Genomic DNA, 26,769 nt, shown 5'->3' with positions numbered 1-26,769 from the left:
TGCAGCCTTCATCATAACAAAAGGCCTTTTCAGGCTTTTTCATTATTTCTTCAACATAATTATAAAATAAAATATCTGCTAAAACCGATATTTTATTTCACCGATACGATTACCGATATATAATTTTAAGGCCAATATTGGCCGATACCGATGTGTTTGCCGATTAATCTCTCATCACTATTGCATACCCATCCTTTATTTGACATGGGTATGAGGAATGATACGGAGATGGTGATAAACGTGTTGATTCGTCAGCTGCCATTTAACACCTAGTAGGGCTGATATGACATCTGACCAGTCAATGAAAGCTAAACAGGCAGGGCTGGGGCTGGGCTGTAAGTGACAGTCTGGCACCGCAGCAGACTCTGCATTAAACATCCTTCTGGGGACTAGAGCTTCCACCATGGAGTTCAGCAAGACTAGAGGAAAGCGCCATGTCAAGCATGAAACGAAACTGAGTCGCCAAACATGACTGCTTCGGATAAAGTGGTATTGTGGTAGAGTTCTCAGCTGAGGAGCCACTGGAGTTTATCCAGGCACGGGGTGGAAAAAAGTGACCTTTGAAGGTTCACAGAATGGATGCGTAAGGGGCGAGGTCGGAAGACAGCATTACATGCTGTTTTCAAACAACTCCCTTTTCCTACTCTGTCAGGAAATCCAAGCGGGACTATTATTATTACGTTTAATTTAGATTTCTCCAGAATGACTTTAGTCCTTGTAAAAGAGACTTTAGTCTCAATGTGGTTTTTACTGGTTAAATAAAGTTTAAAAGAACAGTAGGCAGAAAACTCTGATCGTCTGGCTATGCCACAGAAGTACAGCTATGGAACAGGATTGTATTTTAATAATGAGGAGTGGACTAACGTTAAACGACACAGATTCATTTTCTAATTATAAAGTTAGTTACTGTACAGAAAGTCATGGTTATATGGTTATTAACCCATTCTGACCTGAGATCAGATTCTAAAAATGTCTTCTACATCCTGACAGTTTTCCATTCTGACCTGAGATCAGATTCTAAAAATGTCTTCTATGTCAGTCGCTCTTAGATTTTTCAAAAATAGCAGACCTACAAGCTCGTAGCGCGCCACCGAGTGGCGCGCTACGAGCTTGTAGGTCTGCTATTTTTCAATAGCTAACACCAAAACGGGTTCCCGTTCAGAATGGGTTAAGATAAGCAATACTGCATGTACCGCTTAAATAATATTTTGTTATCTTTGCAACCAAATTGCATAAGGCTATGGGTGTGTGATAAACAAATTATCGTATCAGCCTGTATTTGCCAATGGCCTTGCATTGATATGCTCAGCAATCATACATTTCTGGGTATTCATCTATATTTATCAAACACACATTGCCTTATTTAGTTCCAAAGACAAGGAGAGATTAGTATTTTCAGCAATGTAGCAACCATGGTGGCCATGGGGGACGTGTTTCTTGTCTGCAAATAGTTTGATACGTTTCTCCACAACTTCTATTACGCCATTTTCTTTGGAAAAACAAAGGAAAATCCTCCTCCTACCCTTGATCTTGATGCTGGCTGTGCTCTTCTGGTCTCCACACACACAGCTGTATTCTCCACTGTCTTCCGGCACCACAGTGCTGATCAGGAGTTCATTCACAGATGCTTTCTGTTTCATCTGGTACTTTTCTCCAGACTTCAGCACCTGTGTTCCTTTCCTCCATTCCACAGGAAGCCCAGGTTTAGAGAGCTCACAGTGCAGAGTAACACTGGCCCCTTCCTCAGCCTCCTGGCTCTCCAACTTCTGCTTGAAGGTCACTGGTAATGCTGCACAACCAATGTTTGTTGACATTTTAATTCAAGGTTAAATTGGTGGTTGGATACATTGTTTGGAATTACAAATCATATAACAACCTCATCATAGTGTTTCTTCCGGAAATAGATTTATTTGGTGTCACAGTGAAAAAGCTATATTCCCTAGAATCCTTCCACTTTTGGTGGAATTCACAGTAAACTATACGTCGTCATTTAACCACACTCAATCTGCCGTTTGTATTTCATTCCGTACCAGTGACTTTAACATCTGCAGTTGTCTTCTGGTCCCCACACTCACAGGAATACTGTCCACTGTCCTCAACGGTCAAGTTTTTGATTTGGAGCTGGAAAGAAGTCTCCCTCTGTTTCATCTCATACTTCTCCCCAGCTTTGAGAATTTCAGAGCCTTTCTTCCACTGAACCGTGACAGCAGAATTTGATAGCTCACAGCACAGCGTCATGGTCTCTCCTTCCTTTTTATCCTGGTTCTGTAGCCTCTCTTTAAAACTGGCAGGCAGCGCTATGGTAGAATTAACAAGCATTATATCTCCATTAATTCAAACAAGAATCGTTTGAATGTGATGAAAGAATATGATGAAAGAATGTGATGAAAGAATGAAATGAAAGATGAAAACGGTTTTCAAAGTGAATCAGGGCTGATGATCAAGGAACAACTTTTGTGTTTCTTTTTCTAAAAGAAATAAGTCCCAGGAAATGTTTTATGTGTATAAATGATCAGAAACATTTACTCAAGGCTGCATTCACAACTAAACACTTACGGACTGTGTTTACATACTGTACACCAGTTCTAATGGGGTTCATTGTTAGTGTACAAGATATTATCTCATTAAACAAAGGGATTCAATTCAAAGCCTAGGTAAATGCCAGAAGAGGTGTTGAATAAAAACAAGGAAAATAGAAAATATTGAAACACAAACACAAACACACACACACACACACACACACACACACACGCACGCACACGCGCACGCGCACACACGCACACACACACACACACGCACACACGCACACACAATAAAACAAAAGAACTGAGACAAAACAATGCACTGTTTTCAACTAATTTACACCCTGGGGGGGCAATATAATTACTGTCTGGCCCCTGGGGCTAAACTGGTAACAACAAAGGGATGGAAATCCCCCCCTAATGCCTGGGAGGGAGTGGGAGTGGGCTGCAGAATGACTATGTTTGGCACCACTGGCAAATTACTAGGGTAATTACTAAGCATTTACTAAACCAGATTACAAGAATAGCGGTGACAGAATCATGAAAGAGCCACATGGAATATTTAAAAAGCAAAATAAAAATGCTAAATCGTATCCACAAAGTAACACTGCAATAATAATCCTATGACCAAAATAAAACAGTCACAGAATGTATGCTCCGGCAGAAATGCCGGAAAGCGTCGGCCACCACAGCACAAATAATAAATTACATAATGCCCCTTCCTTCTTAATTTAATTTTTATTGAACTGTCAATGTTTTCCCTAAGTGGCACATTGAACAATAGCAGGGTACCCAGCTTGGATTATTACACAGGTGAAAAACATTTCAAGAAAGCTGCCCATGCCCTTCCCCAGAGCATTAACACACCACTATGGAAACTTTCATTCCAATCTGACCTGGGATGTGAACAGGCTACTATAAATGAGTCATACCATATTAAGCAGAGCCGCCTAGCTAGACAGCCACACAGGGGGTGAAGTCGCACAGCTGTAAATATACTCTAGTACCCAGCCAGTCACACAATGTTATGTTGTTTGTGTTGAAAACATGCCGTGACAGAGGCTAATATATGGCACCAATCATTCGGAGGTGTAATGTAACATGCCCCAAACTCAGCAATCTTAAACCACACTGTCAAGCTTACGCTATATTGTTGTATATTGACACCACCTTGCCTAAAGCAGAATGATAACATTTGGTTTCAGATTTGGGGATGCTATACGCAGTGCCGGAATGTAAAAAAGAAAGTAATTGGTATAACTGTGTGCAGTGATGTAAATAGGTTTTCAATGTATTGGGTCCCGGGACCCAGGGGTGGTCTTTGAGATGGGTCCAAGGGACATTTTATTAGTCCTATTTCATCAACGTTAGAATACAGTATTGCATCCTAGGACCCCCGGAGGGTGACACGATTGCGTCCTTTCTCAAATGAGTGAGCCACACCAAAAGGGTCGCCATGCAACTCCTTGCACCCAAACGGTTGCGAGTAGACGCATGGCGGCCCATTGGTGTGGTTTAGGCCATTGAATTGAACCAGTTGAATCACTTGGGCCGACTTGGGTCGACCTTACAACAGGACATACTGTATCACACCGCTGGGACGAACACTAAAACCGTCTCGTACCGTCACAACCCTTTGGTGTGGTTTGGGCTTAATTCCATTATTGCCCGCTAGGTGGTAGCATAAGCACAGCTAAGCCTTAAAGGTATTATGACATTATTTTTAACATAATTTTAACAACATTAAAAGTCTTGGCCATGGTCCTTCAAACGTGTCTAAAAAGTTTGAACTTTTTTTGAACACTCCAGTATTTCTTGCCAGGAGTTTTTGTGTGTATGTAATATGCATCCTGAGAAGGCATAGAAAAATACATTATTTTAGCCTGTAGATGTCGGTAATTCCCCCTTTCCTGTCAATCACTACCCAGCTCCGCCCCCCCACCCCTCAAGCCCTCCATACCTCTCCGCCCCCCTCAGAGAAAGGGACTGTTCTTTTTTTTTTCCTTTACAAGTTCACAGCATCTCAGCCATAGCAACGCTGCCAGTGCCAACGCACGCAACTTCTTCTCCTTTTATAACTATTTGTTTATAGTTTATATAAAATGTTATTTATAATAAGACTATCACTGCATGTATGTACTGAGGGGATGGACAACAACATGTATTCTCTGCTGCAAAAGGAGAGGAGACTGGAGCAACACGGACATTTAGAGCATTTTATTAAGGTGCTGAGTATACAAAACGACTAACGTTTCGACCTTGCGGTCTTCATCAGAGTCCACTCTGATGAAGACCGTCCGCAAGGTCGAAACGTAAAAGGCTCAAAATGTCCGTGTTGCTCCAGTCTCCTCTCCTTTTGCAACTTTGATGTCCCTGCACCTGTGAAGCACCGGATCAGCCGTTTTAGGCTTGAGGCGCGTTGGTAGACTCCCTTTGTAACATGTATTCTCTATTCAACGTCATCGTACGAGCAACAGTTGGTAAACAAATAAGGCACGTTTGGAAATACCGCACCGGAGCGCACTCGCCTATTAGTTTGCATTGCACAGTGCCAGTGGGCTTAGTGCGCTATTTCCGAACGCGCCTATGAAACTCCTGCAATATCTCACCCCACGACCACGTCGACATAAACTTGTGTAATGTCATCGTCATCGATATCATACTCAATGACTATAGCCTATCATTATTCGCCATACTTTTAACGTGGATTATATCACACGAGCGTTGGCTGCGCGTTGCTATTCCACTGTATCGCATTACAAGAACAATAATGAGCACATGCAATCTACAACAGCTGGTGCACGCCACGAATCAAAGATTAATAATAGTCAAACACACAGCTAATGCGGGTAGTGGCAGTGATTGACTATAAATTTAAAGTAGGCTACCATGAAGCATTTCGGAGTGCTGCAGGCGATTGATTTTTTATTGTGAGTCCACTCAAATAGTACTGCACAACAATTTAACACAAATCATTGCAGTATAAATACTTATAGTTGGGATTGGGACACGAATGCTTGGTATTGCTCCTGGGTTCATAAAATGTTTGGTTGCAAATCCACTCTGAACTTGTCCGAGATTTGAAAAACTTTCTGGGGTGAAATGATGTGCGCACACCAAGAGTCCCTTCTTTGACAACTTGGTTGGAACGTTACCGTCAAAAATAAAATGCATCCACCTAGAGCGTGAATCTTCATCTAGGCCAGTTGGTGGAAAGTGCAAGGACTTGTGTTGATTGACACAGCCGACAACGGAGCAGATTGCTTTTTCTCTAGAAGCCATTATTATTATTATTATACTGAAACAAAGTCGCGGACAGAATGAGGAAGAAGAGAGGAGAGCAGGTGGAGGAGAGGAGAGGGGCGGGGATGAGGAGGAGGGGGGCGGGTAGTAGAATTGGTAGACAGGGAGCAGAGGAGAGGGGGCGGGGTTTAGCGTTACATTACGTAGGCCTCCGCCGTCCAAGCCACGAGTCATATTTGCATAATTATTCACAAAAGTCCAGACAGCGGAGAATACACTGAATGTTCAAATTTGGGTTTTTTTTGGTGAAATTGATGTCAAGAAAAGCCAAAGAACACAAAATATCTACAAAAATGTGTTTTAAATGTCACAATCCCTTTAACATCATTGACTCCCCATTGTAACAAGCTGCCGGTTCATTTCCGGTTTATCAGGGAGGTGGGGGCTAGCGTTGCGAGCTGTGATCAGCAGCATTAGCTCATACCCCTTAGCTCTCGTCAAAAACGGTTACATGTCCGGAGCGATGCGAGACAAAGTCACAAATTATTTACGATCATCGGGATGCGCGGCGGCTAACCATGGACAGTGCTCAACGTTTTAGAGATACAGGGCTTTGAAAATCTTGCTTTTAATGGATTTAAATGGAGCCTGGATGTAAAAATAAATCCCATAGCTGGTGGGGACGGAAGCGTTGCATAGCCTTTTTTAGCAATGCTAAAAAGGTAAAGTGATGGTCGCCACTTTCATATATGGAGTATACGGCGGGGGGTACGAACATGTACGTAGGTTGGCACCCGCCGTACGCTAGCCTAGGGGGTACGATTATAGATCATAGATAGCAGAGAAAGAATTAACGATGCAGGATATTTGCATCACTGTAAAAGCAAATCATCTGAGTCTTACCTTTCACCTCCAACTTGCCCTTGGTGGTGGCTCCTCCGATGACCTCACAGCTGTACTCCCCAGAGTCCTGAGCGGTGACGCTGTGGACGGTCAACTTCATGACCGTATTTTCCTGGCTGATGTCATACTTCTCACTCTGCCTCATGGCCTTGCCGTCCTTGGACCACTTCACGGTCATGTTGGCCTGCGTGACCTCACAGACGAACACCGCATCGTCCCCGTGGCTGGCACTAACGCCTTGCAGTCCCTTTGACAAGGACGACGCTTTACCTGCAATGAGTTCATAGGATATCCATTTGCTTTAACTGTTATTGTCAGCGTATACACTTCATTGACCCCATTATGGTCAAATGTTATTTATGGACCTATAAATCATACATGGGCAACTGGCGGCCCCCACCTTCACTTAACGTGGCCCTAAGGTTAATATCAGAATACAAACATGACCCGCTTTAATTACTTCAGTCTAAATGAGTAGCTTAATGCGTAGTATTAAAAGGTTATTGTCTTTTTGATGTCCAATGTAAGTGTACTTACCGGAGGTTCATAAAGTTAACATAACTACAATTAAAGGCATTTGAAAGGCATTTGAAATGAAATGCCTTTTTTGGATTCCAATTCAAAAGTAGCAAACAATAATTCAGGATTTCAATTCAAATATAGCAAAAAATGTGTGTCATAACAAAAAATAGCCGATCTACAAGCTCAAAACGCAATAATATAAATATGCAATGTGGCCCTCTGGAGTGGGTGTGGTGGTAATATAGTGGCCCTCTCCATCGTCAAAGTTGCCCACCCCTGCTTTAAACGAACAGATATCTTACCTTCAACTGCCAACGTTGTCTTGGAGCTCAGGTCATTAATGTTGAAGGTCACCTCACCGGCGTCAGCAGGGCTGACGTCCTTGACGGTCAGCGTGTGCTTGCGGCCTTTAGTGGCGACCGTGAAGCGCCCCCCGTCTGTAACGGTTTGGCCGTTCAGCGTCCACGAAAACGCGTCGGTGGTTTCCCGAGAGAGGATGCACTCAAATCCACACGACTCTCCTTCGTTCACCTCCACCGACTTCAGCCATTTGGTGATGCCGATGCCAATTTCTAACATGAAGGACGGAACGTGTAACAAATAACCGAGGCTTTTAAGCATTTTGGTAGCAGCAAGACATGGTGCATAAAATGGGCATATAGCAACAGACAACAAGGGCTACTGTACATCTTGCGCCCTTATCTAACCCTTATCCCTGAACTAATTTGTCATTTTTTACTATTTAAAAAAAACCTTTTCAAATAGTTAAAATAGCCGATTTACAAGCTCACAATGTCTCGATGTAGATCGGCCATTTGAACTATTTTAACATGTTTTTCAAAATAGTAAAAAAAAATGGCAAATACGTTTAGGGATAAGGGATAAGGGTGGCGCAAGATGGAGCCCTTAACAGTGTTTTGTGAAATTAATTTGACAATTCAAAGAATACCGACCTCTCACGGTGACCTTTGACTTGGACACCTCGGTTCCCAGGTCGCAGGTGTACTCCCCCGCGTCCTCCTTGGTGACGTCCTTAATGATCAGTCCCAAGGACCTGCCCGTGTGCAGGAGCTCATACTTGGGTCCGGCCTTCAGGACGGCGCCATCTTTCTTCCACGCGGGGGTCACCCTGGGCTTGCAAGCCTCACATGCCAGGGTTATCATGCCTTTCTCCTCGCCGACGACGTCGTCGAGAGACTTGAGGAAGACCGCACGTTTCTCTGGAGAGTTAAGGGAGTTAAATTGTTTTTATTTAAAGGTTTTGTATAGCCATTTTGTTATTATACTGCGAGTGTGTAAACAAAGGAAAAAAATCTACCTGAATATAAGTTTTGATGTATTGAGACACACAAAGAAGGGGTAGGACTCGATACATTTTTCAATAAACTTCTTCCTACTCCTTTTTGAACATATTTTTTGACGCTTCTTTTTTCGTTTTAAATAATCGAATTGTCCTTTATTTCCTTTGTCTTTTCTCATATATATTTTAACATGTTCGGAATAAATAAACTTAAACACTTTCAACCTGGCTTCCCTTTTTTGAGCACGTCATCATTATAGTCTAAAGAATTTCAAAAATGATTCACAAAATGTTCATGTACTGATCAGAGAACACAGAGAAAATAGCTCATCGATAACCTCCAAAGTGGTTCATGAAGCAACGGTTCCAAATGGCTCTTACCTTTGACCTTTAGGGTGACAGATTCTTTCACCTTGCGGACCCTGAAGGTGACGGTGCCACCGTCTTGCGGCGCCAGGTTCTTCAGTGTGAGTCTGTGCAGCTTTCCGTCGTGCGCGATGGCGTTGACCTCGTTGGTGCAGAGCTCCTTGTCGTTTAGCAGCCAGTGAACCCCTTCGTCGGCATAGTTGATCTCACACGAGAACACAGCGTCACTATCTTCATCCACCTCAGTGTCCACCAGGTGCTTGGTGATGTTAATTTCACGCTCTGATCAGGAGAAAACAAATGAGAATTTAAAAAAAAAGGACATCGGAGTGCCTCTCCATACCTATGTGATAGTTACTTTTGACCTTGACTGTGAACTTGAACTTTAATGTTTTTGACCCAAAGGTTATCTATTACTAGTTTTTTTTATTTTTTACCTTGAATGTGAACTTCACCTTTGACCTTCCTATCAAAAATGTAGGCTAATCATCTCTTTGGGAGATTTACTGATCAGTGATCACTTATACCAAGTTTCAGAACAATCTGTGTATCTCTAGTTATTTTGTCACACACAATACAAACACAGGCCAAGCAGCCATGCTGTACGCACGGTAGCAAAATATATATTTTCTTTATCTCTGCCAGGCCAGAATGTCTATGACTATTTAGCTAATTTTCTAACAAAATACACGTTTTGCTACAATATCTACATATTGTCATAAACTCCTGCAAATCCTGAGTCATGTACTCATCTTATTTTTGAGGGGCGATGAGAGCGCCCCTCACTTCACACGGGTGTGATTTTTCCGATTACATTTGGGTGATTATACAAAGGGATTGGCATATATACTAACTGTACCTTCCACAGTGAGTGTGCCTTTGGTTTCAGCAGGTCCAGACTGACAGCGGTATTGTCCGCCGTCTTCTCCTGTGAGCTTCTGGATGGTCAAATGAGCCCTCGCTGCATCTTGCTTCATGGCGTATTTGTCCGACGCCGACAGAGGTGTTTGACCTTTGAACCAGCTCACCACCTCCTTGGGGGCGGCGGAGAATTTACAGCTCAGTGTGGCCGAGCCTTTCTCCTTCGCCTTCACATCTTTAATGGGCTCTGTAACCTCAAGAGGGCGCTCTAGGGAAACAAATAATAACTGTGTTGTTACTTTTCACTGCTCGAATACATGGCCATGTTGTGCTGGTATTTCCTTTCAACTACATACAGTTTACAGACATCAGTGGTGGAAAAAGTATTCACATTCTGGTTTCAAATCAAACGTTTTTAACTCAAATCTTTGCTTTTGGGGGGGTCCCTGGAACATCATATTTTTAGATGGGGGTCGGCGGCCAGTTTCATATAATTCTAAGGGTCCTTGACATGATATAGTTTGAGAACCACTGACGGTCACAGAAAACGGTCATGATTTAGAAGACATTTTGTAGAATCGTCCTCAGGTCTAAATGGGTTAAGTATAATGTATAAAATACAGCAATATAAAAATTCTATATTACAAAAATTCAAAGTCAAAGTCAAAGAATTCAAAATGTACTGAGTGAAAGTACAAATGTAATGGTATCAAAATGTATTAAAAATACCAAAAGTAAAAGTGCAAATTGTGCAAATTTCCCAATTTGAAATGCGACGCATTGTGAGCTTGTAGATCGACTATTTTCAAATATAAATATGGGACTGAACTGTGGGTAATGTATGTTTGGTCATAATAATCCAAATCTACAAAGTAACTAGTTTTTCAAAACGTTTTCAAATAATTAGTAGTGGAGTAAAAGTACAATAAATGTCGTTAAAACGTTTAAATATAAACGTTTCACCAGTTCACATTACTTTACCTTTGACAGTGAGTTGGGCCACACACTTGCTCTTGCCAGCGGTGAACTGTACGGGGCCCGTCATGGACGCCTTGGTCTTCTTGAAGGTGAGTCGGTGCATGGTGCCTTCCTTCTCCATCTCCACGTCGGCGCTCTCCTGCACGGCCGCTCCGCTCAGGGCCCACACGGGAGCATTCACCAGCTGCATGCTGACCTCCACCTCGAAGACCGCGGCGAAGGGCTCCGTCACCTCTACGGCACTGAGCTCCCTCACAATGCTGATGGACTGCTCTGGAGAGGCCATAGGTAGAGAGAAGGGTTTTAAACTGAAAGAGGTGCAGCCTGCCCATGCCGTGCTTCCAGAAAAAGAAAAAAAAAAACACACACACACACACACACACACACACACACACACACACAAAAAGGAATGAGGCACGGGTGAGAACTAACACCTGTCGGACTGTTAGTATGTCTAACCAACATATGAACCCCATCTGCTGATTAGCAGATTATGCTAAAACAGACAGACAGACAGACAGACATAGATTAGATATTATCCATCTATCTTTAAGGTACCTCATTGTCGATTAGTCTGATGGCATGAAATCAAAGATTTTTTTGGAATAACTCGTATTCATCGTATATTATAAATGCCCTACGCCTGAACATACGCCAACCCAAAAAAACATGTTTATACAACAGTCCTCGAAAGAACCTCGGTCATCTTCCGCCCCGGTTACCTTCCACGAGAAGTTTACAGGACGTCTCGTCGTCGCCGGCGTCACAGGTGTAGGTGGCTTCGTCGCCCGCGTCGACGTCGCTGATGGTGAGATAGCGGTACACGCCTTCGCTTCGGACCTCGTGCTTCTCGCTGGGCCGGACCTCCTTCTTGCCCTTGTACCACGTGACCGTGGCGCTGGCGCGAGACACTTGGCATTCGAGGTAGCCACGGTGCGCATACATCGCTATCTTATCCCTGAGGCGCTTCACAAACTTGACGGGCAGCTCTACAGCAACAACGACACCGTGTCAATCACCGTAGGCATTAGCGTTAGCGTTATCATGGATGCAAATAGACTGCCAATGTCAAACGCATCGTCAAAGCCACAATATTAAGGACAGAGAATGATCGATTCCAAATCATCTTGGAGCCAATAGTACGCAGGTCTAATGACTGTAAAAAAAAAAACTAAATCATTGCATTTTATGGACCATCCTTCCGCCCTTACTATACTTCGGCTAGTGCAAGTGGCAAGCATGGTGTAATTACAACATTAAGCTGCTCATTATCAGCTCAGTACAACTTACAGCAGAGTTAACATTACTGTTAATATGACAAGGAAAAGCAATTACGTGTAAAGAGTGAAATTATTTTTCAATAGTTTGTTCAATTGATATAAAATCTATATTTGTGCCAGTGAACCTCCACTGACCTCATGCCATCTCATACTACCAGCTCATTGAATAGCTCATTCAAACATCTTTAGACAACCACAGGTCCACAAATCTATATAATAACAAAGTCAAACAAGTCAGGAAACCAAGCCCACCACAAATGTAACGACGTCTCACCAATTACCTCAGTTCAACAAATGCAATCAAAAACAAGTCTTAAAGCTACTTAAGCCGCTATATGTATTAATTAAACGGACGCGCGACACGGGCATCACCAAGGGCCGTCACCAGAGGGGATTGTTAGGTGCCGTCTAGACGCACTGCTTGCTTTTGCGCAAAATTCATTTTCAGTTCAAAGAACAATCTATCCACTAACATAAGAGAGTGTCTGTCCATCCTTTGCATCTTTTAAGGTCCAACTAAAAGGATGGATCATGGACAATCAAATGTGAACATTTTTAAATGGGCCTAAATGTAGGTTTTATTAGTTTCCTTGAGGGTCCTTTTTACTGTTGTTGACAGACACAGATACAGAGATCTCCATCTATGGGAATATCAGTCGTATCGGCGGTGGGAGGTAGGTGTGAGAGAGACCTCTAGTTTTAGAAAGCTAAAAGGGAAATGCATGCAAGGAAGGCACATGTGGGATTCCATGCTAGAAATTCCAGAAGGCCATATCCTTTTAGGCATGAAAGTGTAATGTCCCAAAATGGACACTGGCTTTAGACGTTTAGAGTAGACCGAAGTCAGTCTGCGTGCTGAACAATTTTGTGTGAAACACAACATCCCCAATATGTTGAGGCTCTAATTTGTTATAGATGTATTACTTGCAGTATGTAGTGTATTTATTTAAGAGTGACCGAGGGAGGGGAGTATGCAATCTCCACACAGAAATGACCGGTGCCAGGGTTCAAACCCAGTGCCTAAACAAGGCAAAACAGAAGTTTTAACTTCAAATGTTCTTGAGAAATTATATCAGAAACAGCCCCCCTCAAAAAGCATTTTGTTTTATCCAACAGTGCTGGTATTTCCTTCCACTACATTCTTTTTCACAGACCACCACAATAATCATGTTAAGGCTTGACAAGATTTCCTTAGATATGCTGAAGAAATGCTGAAAGAAATAACTTTCAAAGAAAAGCACAAAAAGCGTTTTGTTCTCATTGCCATCAGATCCCAATGAGGCATAAAGGCCTGAACGGATAACATTCATGAATGCAGGCTGCAAGCGGATATCATACTTGACCTGACTAAAACGTTGTCAGACTGTTACATCAGATTACCTACTTGAGCAAGAACACATAAATCTTTGACAATTCAGCCTGATTATGGAACCATTTGCGTCTAGTATTTATAAATATTAGGTTGCATGTAAGCATTGCTATTTCTACTACATAGCACATGGTAATTGATTTAGTTACCCAATTGCCACCAAATTGGTCAGAATTCCTAATGAATTATGATTTCAAATCCATTGTGACAGCCTGACTCCTTTAGTCATGTTGGGTAGATAGAGATTATCTATTTGCATCCTGCATCTATAAGCATTGTCATCTGAAAAAAGGAAATTATGACATTTCAAGAAACCAAAAGCAAACTTTAATTGTTTTAGTAACGCAATGTGACCCGTTTGAAGTGAGTGGTACGGTACTGTACTGTACTGTACTGTACTGTACTGTACTGTACTGTACTGTACTGTACTGTACTGTACTGTACTGTACTGTACAAGCCCTCCTCCCTGGCCTGTGTGTGTTAAGCAACAGTGACACTTTGTGGTGAACAAACACTATAACGCTATTTTCATGCTCGGACACAGCCAGGGACACAGGGACAGAACCAGGGACCAAGGGACACACCCAGCCACACACATAGCTGTCTATAGGAGTGATTGCACCACTCAAAAATATTGCTGTATGATGCTGTGTATATTAGACAGCTCTGCTTGGCACATGATGCATTGTCTGACATAAACCCAAGCTGAAAAGACTGACTTTGTTTACCTTTGACTTTCAGCTTTGCAATTGAAGAGGCTTTGTCAGCTGTGAATTTAATCTCACCAACATCCTCTGCAGTGACAGACGTGAAGAGCAGCACATAGGTTCTACCTGCATGGGGCCATAGAAGACAATTTGTAATGAGTAATGTCCATCAACAACAAAAGAGAACACACGAGGGCTGTATTGTTTGCATTGTGCCTCGCCTTCTTGTCTCATCTTGATGTTGTCACCAGCTTTGAGTTTGGTGCTTCCTTTGTACCACAGGCAGTCCACTTCATCGTGGGAGACTTCACAGACAAACGCCGCGCTCTCCTTCTCCGTCACCTCCACATCCTCCAGCTTCTTCACAATCTTAATGTCTCTTGCTGGAAGGGAAAACATACTTAAGCCGTTACACTGCACTTGTATTGCATTACTGTTAACTAACACTTTTGAAAAAGGGAAAGAGCACCAAAGTTGATGATGGTGCCATATAATGGCAAGTACCATGAATCGTGAGCTTGGCTGACGTGTTGTCATCAGCAGTGCGGCAGACGTAAGTGCCCTGGTCTTCCGGGGTACACTTGTGGATGAGCAGAGTGCGCTTGCGGCCTTGAGTGTGGATGCCAGTGTTCTTCCCTGGTTTTAACTCCACATCACCCTGTGGAGCAAGTTGGAATTGATGCAATGATATGGGCTGACCAGGAACGAAACGCATGGCTCACTTTTTGTGAATTTGCTGCTATCCAAACTTAAAATCATCTAAGGGCTTTGGCTGAACTTGAAATCAATTGGCATGATTACATAAATACATATAGGCACAACTCCATATAACAAGACCGTTATTGTTAATATTATTATATGCAGATTATGTTGCCAATATCACAGTGTAGTAACCAAATGTACAAAAATCACTTTAGACCTTTAGATTTTTTGCGACCTTTAGTAGACAGAAAACATACAAATATGGGCTAGGGTTTAGTTTAGTTTTAAAACAATATAAAAGACAACTTAAACTATCTACACTAGTGTCTATGTTGTCCTGTCATGCTTCAGGGTTTAGACATGAATTATGATTTCTCACCTTGAACCACTTAACGTCCGCATTGCTTCTGGATACTTCACACTCAAACGTGACTTTGTCCTTTTCGGGTGCACTGATATCCATCAAAGGGCTGGAGATCTTGGCAGGAGGCTCTGTAAAAAACAAAAAAGCAACATTTAATGGTCCACAAGTCCAACTCGACACAGTAACTAACTTGTAACGGTTTGACTTGATGTTACTCTGTTTTGGGGTGCCAGTTAGGCAAATGCCTAACACAATTAGGTCCACTTTGGAACAAACTGCTTATTTATTTTTATTTTTGGGCGGGAACCCCTTTTGGTGTTAACATTATGCTATGCTTTAGCTATTGAAAAAAATATGCGGACTGTAACTCGCGTACGCGATGGCTTCTCTCCACTCCAGTCCAGTCTGGCTTCTCTCTGACAGGGCCGCACCATCTTGGCTACTGTTCCATTCATAGAACGGAAGGGAATGCAACAAGCGTCGGAGGCGTGTCGCTGCGCTGACGTTAGTCTGTGTGAGTAACTAAAACTAACTAAAAAACTAAAACTAGAATTTAACAGTTAACATTTTAGTTAACTGAAACTAATAATAAAAAAATAAATAAAAAAACGATAACTAAACTGAAACTGTATTGTGTGTCCTCAAAACTAACTGAAATTATAGACAAAATACCCTTAGTTTTAGTTTTATATCAATATGCATATGCCTTTCAGATATTTATAATATAATCCTTTTAAATTCATTCGATTAATTTCCTCATTTCTCCAACAAGTTTTACGGCAGTTTTCAGCACCGTACGGCAGCATGTAGCCACACTAAACCTAACCCACAAATAAACCGTACGAAAAAAACTAAAACTAAGCATTTTCACCAAAATAAAAACTAGCAAACCCGCTCTAAAAACTAACTAAAACTAACTGAATTATAAAAAAATATGTCAAAACTAACTAAAACTGAACTATAATGAAAAAAACACAACTATTATAACCTTGGTGAGTACTGGGTTATACGTGGACATGAATGGTGGTGGTGCGAGTGGGTGCGTGTGCGAGGGTGCGATAGCCAAATCGCTACAAACCAAACTAACTGAAAATCATATACACAGTATACCTGTCACAATGAGTTTGCCAGATGTATGGACACCGTCTGCTTGGAAGGCGATCGCTCCGGCGTCTTCCATTTTGAGCTGGGACAGTGTGAGCGCGTGCTTCTTCCCCAGAGCCGTGACACGGCAGGTGGGGCCCGTTTTGACCTTGGCCCCGTCCCTGGTCCAGGACCCTTCCACGTCGGCCTGGCTGAGTTCCACCTCCAGGGTCACTGTCTCCGTCTCGTGAGCCGTGGTTTCCTGCAGGCCCTTCACCACCTGTATCTTTCTCACTGGAGAGAGGAGAACATAGGAGTTTATTAGAGGACTTTGTTGAATACTTGATTCGGAGGCCACACAGTTCTGCCTCCGTTGTTGATGTTGCTATGTTGAAGCTTTTAGCTTATACAATCTATTTCAACTCAATGGTTCATACTAAATAGTTGATTTTGTCGGTAATGAGCTGGTCATCATTGCTAAACAAACCACTTTAGGGTGAAGCAGGACGTCCGCTTTGCATTTGCTTTGCCCTCTTAATGTTTCTATAATAACCGGCTCATTGTACATTATCGTTTAGTTACTTGTACAGTATGCAAGCATATACTGTAGGTAAATCCTACTGTATCATACCACATTAAAACAGTTTAAGCGCCATAAACGTCAAGACGTCTAATTGCCAATTATGTACCAGATGCCACGGACAACAAGATGTGATTTTTTCTTTTCTTTCATATTTTGTAAATTCCTCTAATCTGGTGTACAGGTGATGACATGCACATTACATGCATAATATAATTACAAATTATTTCTTTCTTTATAATGGGAGAATTGGCACTCAAAAACTAAACTGGTGACCACCAGGTGGCACTGAAAGAGTTTTAATCAAACATTGATGCAAAACAAAATGAAAACGTGTAGTTCTTCTCTCTAGGTTGCTGATGGTATGCAGTGCTTGAACAAAGCAACCATTTAATACAAAATGTTGAAATGGAAGAAGAAAAGAAAAAAAACAATCTTACTCTCCACGGAGAGTTTAGCCTGAGTCTTGTCGTCCAGAGTCTCGCAGGAGTACGAGCCCCGGTCGGCGGCCGTCACGCTCTTAAACACCAGGCTCTGCTTGGCTCCGTCCACCCGGATCTCCATGTTCCCTCCGGACTGCAGCACCACGCTGTTCTTCATCCACCGGACGTCCGACGACGGCTGACTCAGCTCCACCTCCAGCCTCGCCTCAGACTGCTCCTCTGCAGTCAGGGGTTCCAGTTTCTTCTTGAAGGTCACGGGCACATCTGCAGAGAGAGAGAGAAAGAAGAGAGAGAGAGAGAGAGAGAGAGAGAGAGAGAGAGAGAGAGAGAGAGAGAGAGAGCATCAAACGTTAACCCATTTAGGACAGAGACCAGATTCTACTAAATGTATTTTTCAGAGAAAAGAAAACTATGTTTTTCTATATCAGTGGTCCTCAAACTATTTCATGTCAAGGACCCTCAGAAGTTATATGTAAATATGGCTGCCAGTGGTTCAGGGACTGCCAGTGTTCCAGGGGTGAGTTAAAAACGTTCATGACTTTAAAAAAATAGCAGATATACAAGCTATGAGCTTGTAGATCTGCTATTTTTGAACAGTCAAAGTTTAAAATAATGGTTAAATTGGTTTAAAGCTAAGGTGACACAGATGCGTTCCAGTCCTTAATGGATGGAAACAGCTGTCGATGAAAACGGAGATCATTCATTCACTCCCAGGGTGTGTTTCTTTCTTACGTTGAACCTTCAGGGTGGCTGTGCAGCCTTTGCCTTCTGCGTCAACGCCTATCTCCCCTGCATCCTCCTGGGTGACGGAAGTGATGGTGAGGGAGTGGCTGGTGCCGCCATGTTCAATCTTATACTTGGGCCCGGCAGAGAGGGGTGCGCCGTCGCGGAACCACTTGACACTGACATCTGCCGGGGTGACGCTGCATTTGAAAATGGCGTCTTTGCCTTCCGTTGCAACCACGTTGTTTAACTTCGTAGTCAGCTTCACAAGTCTGGGTTCTGAAGAAAGAAGAAAGCAAAAGTTTTGGACTCGTATAAATAGTTTTAATGTTATCAATTCTACTGTTTTCATATGGTTTTTTTTAGCACTCATGAAACTCTACCTTTTGAGGAGACTTTAGCAGAGGTCTTGTCGTTTTTACATTCACAGCTGTATTCTCCTTCGTCTTCCTTAGCCATGCCGGTCACAGTGAGTGCCCGCTTGGCACCGTCTGCGCTGATGCAGAACCTGCCACCTGGTTTCATCTCACGGCCATCGTGTCTCCAGAGAACGTCCCCAGAGGGCTGGTTCAGTTCACACATCAGGCTAAGTTTGCCACCAAGCTCTGTGGCCACAGACTTCAAGGGCACCACAAACTTCAAAGGGGAGTCTAGATGGAAACATGGAATATATTTATTAGACCCCCAAAAACATAAGGCGCCTGCAGAGTGTGTAGTACTCGTAATACTAAAACAAATTCACCAACCTTTTACTTGCACTTTGAACTCCATTTTGTCATCAGCAGTGTGACAGGAATATGTCCCGCTGTCTTTAGCAACACTGGATTTTACGATAAGGGTACAAGAAAGGCCATGCTTTTTCATTTCATAATTGCTGCCCTCCTTCAACTCCACACCATCCCTGAACCATTTGACGGTGGCATTCTCTGTGGTCAGCTCAGCAGTAAGAACAATCTTTTCACTCGATTGAACACATGTATCCTTCACCACAGACGTCTTCTGGAATTTGGCAGCTGCATCTAAAGAAGTAAGGACATATTATAGCTACTGTGCTGTATTCTCATGCAGAGAAGAAAAAAACAGAGGCCAAATGTATTGACGTTTTACCTGCCACTTGCAACTTGAACACCAACTTCTCCGTTCCAGCCTGACAGAGGTACTCTCCAGCATCCTTCTTCTCGATCTTATCTACCACCAGTTGACGACTCTTGCCCTTTGACTCCATTTGGATCGTCTTGCTGGAAGTCAGCAGCTTGCCGTCTTTGTACCATTTCACCTCTGTCTTGGTGTCAGACACCTCACAGCTCAGAGTGGCTTTCTGGGAAAGAGTCGTTTTCACCTCCTTCTGGACGGACTCTTTGTTGGAGAATACAGCCTCGGCTTCTGTTAATACAGAGAACACAAATGATGATTTAAACACTGATCATGACCCTGATTAGGACCATGTCAACTAATATTTAAGATCTGCACGAGTCTACGCAACTTAGGGTAGGACACCGTGGACTGTTGGCATTATGTTTGGATCCTGATCAAGCCGTCACAATATTTATAAACTGTACTCTGGACAAATCTGAACGTCATGTTCTCATTCTTCAGCAAAAGAAGGAGAAGGAGAAGTAGCGTATATGATGCGAATGATTCTAAATAGCATACACACATGCTGATATTTAAAGAGGCCCATTCAGTGTTGTCTGACCATACCTGTCGCATGTACTTTGAATGCCAATTTCTCCGTTCCAGCCTCACAGATGTACTCTCCGGCATCCTTCTTCTCCACACTGTCCATCACCAGCAGACGACTCTTGCCCTTTGACTCCATGTGGATCGTCTTGCTGGAAGTCAGCAGTTTGCCATCTTTGTACCATTTCACCTCTGTCTTGGTGTCAGACACCTCACAGGTCAGAGTGGCTTTCTGGGAAAGAGTCGTTTTCACCTCCTTCTGGACGGACTCTTTGTTGGAGAATACAGACTCGGCTTCTGTTAATACAGAGACGACAAATGATGATTTAAACACTGATCATGACCCTGATTAGGACCATGTCAACTGATATTTAAGATCTGCACTAGTCTACTCAATTTAGGGTAGGACACCGTGGACTGTTGGCATATGTTTGGATCCTGATCAAGCCATCACAATATTTATAAACTGTACTCTGGAGAAATCTGAACATGAAGAAGAGGTAAAAGAAGAAGAAGGAGAAGTAGTGTACTGTATATGATGCGAATGATTCTAAATGGCATACACACACATGCTGATATTTAAAGAGGCCCATTCAGTGTTGTCTGACCATACCTGTCGCATGTACTTTGAATGCCAATTTCTCCGTTCCAGCCTCACAGACGTACTCTCCGGCATCCTTCTTCTCCACACTGTCCATCACCAGCTGACGACTCTTGCCCTTTGACTCCATGTGGATCGTCTTGCTGGAAGTCAGCAGTTTGCCATCTTTGTACCATTTCACCTCTGTCTTGGTGTCAGACACCTCACAGGTCAGAGTGGTTTTCTGAGAGAGAACACCTTTCACCTCCCTCTGGACTGACTCTTTGTTGAGGAATGTAGACTTGGCATCTGAAGGAAAAACGAATGGAGGCGACAAAAATAACAATGCAAGATTAAATACCATAACACTGCACACAAAGGGACTAATCAGGACGTCACAAGCCAACAGATTTGCCTTATGAAATCCTCAAATAACAGTGTAATGAAGCGCAAAGATTAAACAAAAGATAAACTCAAGACACCCAAGTGACATCAAGACCAAAAAAAGGTACATTCATTACAGTCTCAGACTAAACAGATCATGCCAAATACTGCTTTTATGACAGAATGCAGAAACACAGGACAAAGAAATACAGATCATTTCAACATTACAACACAAAAGAACATAATTAATACAGACCACCAGACATCCCACCATGAAACAAGCAGATGCTTTAAAGCCAAATTTGTAAAAAGTAAAAAGATAAAATATTGAGCAATTTATATATCCGTAAAATGTGATAGTTTGACATTATGCTCTGAACAATGAGGAACCATAGCTATCATAGCTCAGAAACATCGTGAAGAATAAGACGTGTTCTTCATACTGTATACCTTCCACTTGCAGTTTGAAGTTCAGCTTCTCCGTTCCAACCTCACAGACGTACTCTCCAGCATCCTTCTTCTCCACACTGTCCATCACCAGCAGACGACTCTTGCCCTTTGACTCCATGTGAATCGTCTTGCTGGAAGTCAACAGCTTGCCGTCTTTGTACCACTTCACCTCTGTCTTGGTGTCAGACACCTCACAGCTCAGAGTGGCTTTCTGAGAGAGAACAGCTTTCACCTCCCTCTGGACTGACTCTTTGTTGGAGAAGGCAGACTCAACCTTGACGTCTACAAAAGGTAACAAAAGCAGCGGTGTGACATCAGACAATGACTGGGGCTTCCAATTTATCAGACACTATTGACCATATTATTCACATGGTGGCCATTCTTCTCTTAATACACTGACATCCTCACAGGGTTTTCCCACCCCCTGAGGTTGACAAGAAAAAGAACAAGGAGGAGGAGAAAGAGAAGGCAGACTCAACCTTGATGTCTAGTACAAAGATATCCAAGCAGCGGCGTGACAGACAATGACTGTGGCACACAGTTTTGTCTCACAGTATTGCTCATGTTCATAATGCAGCCATTTTTCTCTCACTTACAGTATACTGTATATACATATTTTGAAGAAGTAGAAAAAGAGGGAGAAGAATGGCAAATACAAGATGGACCGGCAGCAGAGCTGCCCGGCCCCTGCCTAAATACAAGACGCCTGGCCCCCCAATAATAATGGCAAATAGAATAGGGAGCCGGCAGCAGAGTTGCCTAGCCCCCTAAGAATAATGGAAACTACAAGAGGTACCAGAAGCAGGGCTGCCAGGCACCTGATGAAGGGACAGTTTATCAGGTTTAATGTTTTTTAAGAGGCCTTCTTGAGTGCTGTCTCACCATACCTGCTAAATGTACTTTGAATGCCAATTTCTCGGTTCCAACTTCACAGACGTACTCTCCGGCATCCTTCTTCTCCACGCTGTCCATCACCAGCTGACGACTCTTGCCCTTTGACTCCATGTGGATCGTCTTGCTGGAAGTCAGCAGCTTGCCGTCCTTGTACCATTTCACCTCTGTCTTGGTGTCAGACACCTCACAGGTCAGAGTGGTTTTCTGAGAGAGAACAGCTTTCACCTCCCTCTGGACCGACTCTTTGTTGAGGAATGTAGGCTTGGCATCTGAAGGTAAAAAACGGTCATGTGCCAAATGGAAGCGTTAATAAAAAAGAAGCGTGAATGCAAGATGAAATACCTTGACAGCATCACACAAAGGGACTAACAAGGGAGCTACGAGACAACGACGCTGCATTATGCAATCCTCAATGAAGAACTCTGAACCAGAGCAACGGCGGTGTCATGTCATATTGTCCACTTTTCCATAGGACATTTAAAAAAGAAACCCAAGGTATCCAGGTGACATCACTATGTAAAAAATATATATACACCAGTAAGATGCCCTGAGGCCGAGAAGTGCACGCATCCGCCTGCGTGGTGGCAGACTGCTGGGCAAGCGCTGGCGCTTTGACATGGGGGGGGGGGGGGGGGTCAGATCAACATATGGAATTAATGATGTACTGGTCATATATGGAGCGTGTCTTGAGTGTACAGGGTCCGATGAGGTCAGATCAACATAATGGAATGTCAGAGCAGGTCAGCTCCATGTATGGAGATCTAAGGGTGGCAGCGGGGGCAGTGTCTTGAGTGTACAGGGTTTGATAAGGGCCCAAGTAGGGCCGGGCCTTAGGGATCTCCATCTCTGATGAGGTCACGTGATGCCACGAGGCATGACCATATATGGAAGCGTGGGGTGAAATGTGCGTTTACATAGTAAATGCAACCTGCGGTCGCAAATCATCAATTTAAAAAAGCAGAAAATGAGACAACTATTTCAATCACAGACCATGAGGCATTTAGTATAAGACGTGTTCTTCATACTGTATACCTTCCACTTGTAGTTTGAAGTTCAGCTTCTCCGTTCCAACCTCACAGACGTACTCTCCAGCATCCTTCTTCTCCACACTGTCCATCACCAGCTGACGACTCTTGCCCTTTGACTCCATGTGAATCGTCTTGCTGGAAGTCAGCAGCTTGCCGTCTTTGTACCACTTCACCTCTGTCTTGGTGTCAGACACCTCACAGCTCAGAGTGGCTTTCTGAGAGAGAACACCTTTCACCTCCCTCTGGACTGACTCTTTGTTGGAGAAGGCAGACTCAACCTTGACGTCTAAAAAAAGGTAACAAAGCAGCGGTGTGACATGAGACAATGACTGGGGCTTCCAATTTGTCAAACACTATTGACCATATTCACATTTTCAGAAGAAGAAGAAAAAGGAGAAGAAGAAGAAAATAATAAAGGATAGGGTGCGGCAACAGAGCTGCCTGGCTCGTAAATTAACGAAGCTACTGTAGGTTTACAGAGTTCTAGGTGCTTTTCAACTGTCGAGAACATACTGACCCATGAGATAACTACGAAGCCACAGATCATATTTTTATGTTCTGGACAGCCCCTTTGTTGGATCAGACACAACTTTGAATGTGACAGCTGCACAGAATAGCATCATAAACATAGAGCTGAACACTGAAATCATATCCAGCTGGAGGATAGGTTAGAATGGTGTTGATGAAATGTCAACAGCGTGCTGTGCAGACTGTACAGACATGAAATGTCTGTACAGCACTTTGGTACAACGAAAATTGTTGTTAAATGTGCTTTATAAATAAAAGGTGATTTGATTTGATTTGAATGATCAAATCATCATGATCATGGTGTGGAAAAATTATAAAGCTTCATTAACGCATTTAGACCTGAGGACGATTCTACAAATGCCTTCTAAATCTTGACCCCCCAAATCTTGGCCCCCCAAGCATATATGTAATTTCCCACCGAGCCCCATCTGAAAATATGTGGTTCCAGGGACGCCCCCAGAAACAAAGATTTGAGTTAAAAACGTTCGCTTTGAAAGAAAATATTCAAACATCTGGGCCACATTTTCACGATTGTTCAAAAATAGCAGACCTACAAGCTCGTAGCGTGCTACGAGCTTGTAAATCTGCTATTTTTCCAACAGTTAAAGTACAACAAAAGGGGTTCCCGATCAAAATGACTTAATCAAAAGCACTCAATCAATATAAAATGCATGTCTATGGGCCATACTCCCTTACCGGCCACTTGCATCTTAAAGACCAGTTTCTCGGTTCCAACTTCACAGATGTACTCTCCGGCATCTTTCTTCTCCACACTGTCCATCACCAGCTGACGACTCTTGCCCTTTGACTCCATGTGGATCGTCTTGCTGGAAGTCAGCAGTTTGCCATCTTTGTACCATTTCACCTCTGTCTTGGTGTCAGACACCTCACAGGTCAGAGTGGCTTTCTGGGAAAGAGTAGTTTTCACCTCCTTCTGGACGGACTCTTTGTTGGAGAAGGCAGCTTGGGCTTCTGCACGGAAGAATACAGGTTTTGAGCATTCATCAATTGAACAAGTCTGGTGGACATATTCAAGGTGCAAGCAGATAAAGACACTGAAGGGATTATGTTGAGGGAACAATTCAAATCATTTGTGGTCAATTAAGATGCTATGATACCATCCTGGTCTTCCCCGCTGATTGTTAATAATTAATATATTAAATCCTTCTAAAACCTAACCTACGTTTTCAGAAAATCTTCAAATTCTTCTTGAAAAAGAAGAAGAAAAAAAAAATATATATATATACACAGCTATGTATGTATGGTATGCTAGTACAATACATAGTACCGTACTAGTACAAACTGATGAGACACAGAGGAAGCTCACACACACACACACACACACACACACACACACACACGCACGCACACACCTTACCTTTAGTCTTGACCTGAAATGTGACTTTGTCTGCAGCTGTCTCACAGGAGTAGTGTCCTTCATCGCTTTTCTTGGCGCTCTTGATGACGAGTCTCCTCTGAGTCCCCTTTGAGGTGGCGGTGATTCTTTGATCCTCAGTGATCGCCACGTTATCTTTCTTCCAAACGACAACCCCGCTGGCCGTGGACACCTCGCAGCTCAGCTCAACGTCCCCTGAGCTCACCTGCGACACTCCCATGGGTCCTCTGGGCTTGTTCAAGAATTTGACGGGTTCATCTTAAAAGAAAAAGCAATAGAATTTTTAATAATTATCGTTGTAATGTAACGTTTCTAAGATTTGCCTATTATCGCCGACTGACTCGATCAGCTACAGTAATTGCCTTTTTTATCACGTTTATTGAAGGTGAACAGTAGACTGGCAGGAAATAGGGAGAGAGAGATGGGGATTGACACGCAGCAAAGGTTGTCGGGATCGGGAGTCGAACCCACGGCATGGAGTCAGGCTGCATTAGCAGCATATAGGTGCCCGGACCACTACAAGCCACCTGGGCCATTTCTTTTAAAAACGAAAGACTTGAAGAGAAGCATAACGCATTATACACATTCGCGACAAATGGTGTTTTTGTGGTATATTCTTGTCTTTTCGTTCTTTACCTTTTGTGAAGTGAATTTGGCTTCAATTTAATTAATTTGGCTTCATTTCATTTCATTGGTTTGGTATTTGAGGGGCGTTTCATTATGTGGGGGTGGGGTGGGGTGTGGGTGGTTGTCGACGAGGGTCTGAGTCAGACTGGAGTTGATTACATGTTGATACAGAGGTCTGTCTGATGGCAAACGGCTCGCACCTGCTGACAGTCTTCACAGCACGTCCTGTTCCTGCGAGCGATGTGGCATCTGTGAGACTGCTTGCACTATATGTAGGCTAAATGCCAATTGTAGGTCAATCTCATTGAGCAGAGCTAAAGTGTGTGTATCTGTGTAAGGTTTATAATGAAATGTTCAGATTTTTCTTTTGTAAACATTAATAGACTAGTTGCGTCTTTTAAGGGGCAGCGGAGTACAGTCAAGTGTTTTTTTTTTAGTTTTAAGCTAAATGTGTAATTCACTGTGGAAGAAAATAGGTTGAAGGGAACTGCCTGCAAAGACTCAATATTACAGCACATCACGTAAACGGTAAACATGCATACACATTCACTATCTATTGCCCATATACAAATATCGGGATGTACTTTAATGCCTACAGCAGGGTTCCCCAATACATTTTCCTCAAGGGCCATATTTTGACTGAGTCCGCACGCGCGAGGTCGAGGTCTTGCCCTGAAAGTTCATTTTCATGGCAATATAGTGGCCCTCTCCATCGTCAAATTGGCCCACCCCTGCTACACATGATTGAAGTGCTAATGTACCTTTCAGAGCGAGCTGTAGAGACAGTCTATCGTCCTCTAGAACACATTCATAGACGCCCACATCCTCCTCGGTGACATTATGCACTGTTAGGGACCTCGTGCGCTCAGCAGTCCCAACCTCGTACTTCTTCCCCACTTTCACCTCTCGTCCATTTCTCATCCAAACCGCCTGGGAACAAGTGGAGAAAGAAAGAGAAATGCATTATGATATATTACAGAGCGTCGCAGTCCCGCCCCCTCGAGAGACCAGGGGAAATAAAACTAATAAAAAAAGTATTTATTTAAAGACATTTATGCTCTTGTCGTGACAAATTATGACAATTAACACAATGTTTTGGGCCGAACAAATAATTAGAAAGAAGAAAAAAAACGGCAACACTTCTTTTGTTGTTTTTCTTCTTTGTAATTATTCGTTTGGTCCAAAATATTGTCTTTGTTGTCATGATTTGTCACGACTCGAGTTGGCTTAAAAGGTCTTTAAATAAATACTTTTTG

The 26,769-nt window shown here is 43.0% G+C and overlaps 1 protein-coding gene across 29 annotated transcripts in view; it reads right to left on the bottom strand.

The window, feature by feature from the left end:
• Positions 1 to 26,769, bottom strand: part of obscnb (obscurin, cytoskeletal calmodulin and titin-interacting RhoGEF b) — a 100,778-nt gene that overhangs the window by 58,629 nt on the left and 15,380 nt on the right. For all 29 annotated transcript variants that reach the window (XM_080779247.1, XM_080779275.1, XM_080779259.1 and 26 more), the window contains exons 8-34: positions 26,275 to 26,443; positions 24,869 to 25,144; positions 24,187 to 24,462; positions 22,967 to 23,248; positions 21,928 to 22,203; positions 21,041 to 21,322; positions 20,240 to 20,515; positions 19,648 to 19,923; positions 19,054 to 19,329; positions 18,693 to 18,965; positions 18,330 to 18,596; positions 17,956 to 18,225; positions 17,221 to 17,487; positions 16,228 to 16,494; positions 15,133 to 15,245; positions 14,556 to 14,709; positions 14,273 to 14,434; positions 14,073 to 14,177; positions 11,418 to 11,684; positions 10,699 to 10,968; positions 9,716 to 9,985; positions 8,872 to 9,138; positions 8,144 to 8,410; positions 7,493 to 7,762; positions 6,669 to 6,938; positions 2,031 to 2,297; positions 1,523 to 1,789 (exon numbers count right to left, since the gene is read on the bottom strand). In XM_080779247.1, coding sequence (XP_080635373.1) covers positions 1,523 to 1,789; positions 2,031 to 2,297; positions 6,669 to 6,938; positions 7,493 to 7,762; positions 8,144 to 8,410; positions 8,872 to 9,138; positions 9,716 to 9,985; positions 10,699 to 10,968; positions 11,418 to 11,684; positions 14,073 to 14,177; positions 14,273 to 14,434; positions 14,556 to 14,709; positions 15,133 to 15,245; positions 16,228 to 16,494; positions 17,221 to 17,487; positions 17,956 to 18,225; positions 18,330 to 18,596; positions 18,693 to 18,965; positions 19,054 to 19,329; positions 19,648 to 19,923; positions 20,240 to 20,515; positions 21,041 to 21,322; positions 21,928 to 22,203; positions 22,967 to 23,248; positions 24,187 to 24,462; positions 24,869 to 25,144; positions 26,275 to 26,443 — 6,682 coding nt within the window. The remainder of the gene's footprint in view (positions 1 to 1,522; positions 1,790 to 2,030; positions 2,298 to 6,668; positions 6,939 to 7,492; positions 7,763 to 8,143; positions 8,411 to 8,871; positions 9,139 to 9,715; positions 9,986 to 10,698; positions 10,969 to 11,417; positions 11,685 to 14,072; positions 14,178 to 14,272; positions 14,435 to 14,555; positions 14,710 to 15,132; positions 15,246 to 16,227; positions 16,495 to 17,220; positions 17,488 to 17,955; positions 18,226 to 18,329; positions 18,597 to 18,692; positions 18,966 to 19,053; positions 19,330 to 19,647; positions 19,924 to 20,239; positions 20,516 to 21,040; positions 21,323 to 21,927; positions 22,204 to 22,966; positions 23,249 to 24,186; positions 24,463 to 24,868; positions 25,145 to 26,274; positions 26,444 to 26,769) is intronic.

This window comes from Protomyctophum bolini (genome assembly GCF_963924005.1).
Source record: "Protomyctophum bolini genome assembly, chromosome: 12".
NCBI lineage: Eukaryota > Metazoa > Chordata > Actinopteri > Myctophiformes > Myctophidae > Protomyctophum > Protomyctophum bolini.
The sequence above is the reverse complement of the archived record's forward strand: the minus strand, read 5'-3'. Positions and strand labels throughout refer to the sequence as shown.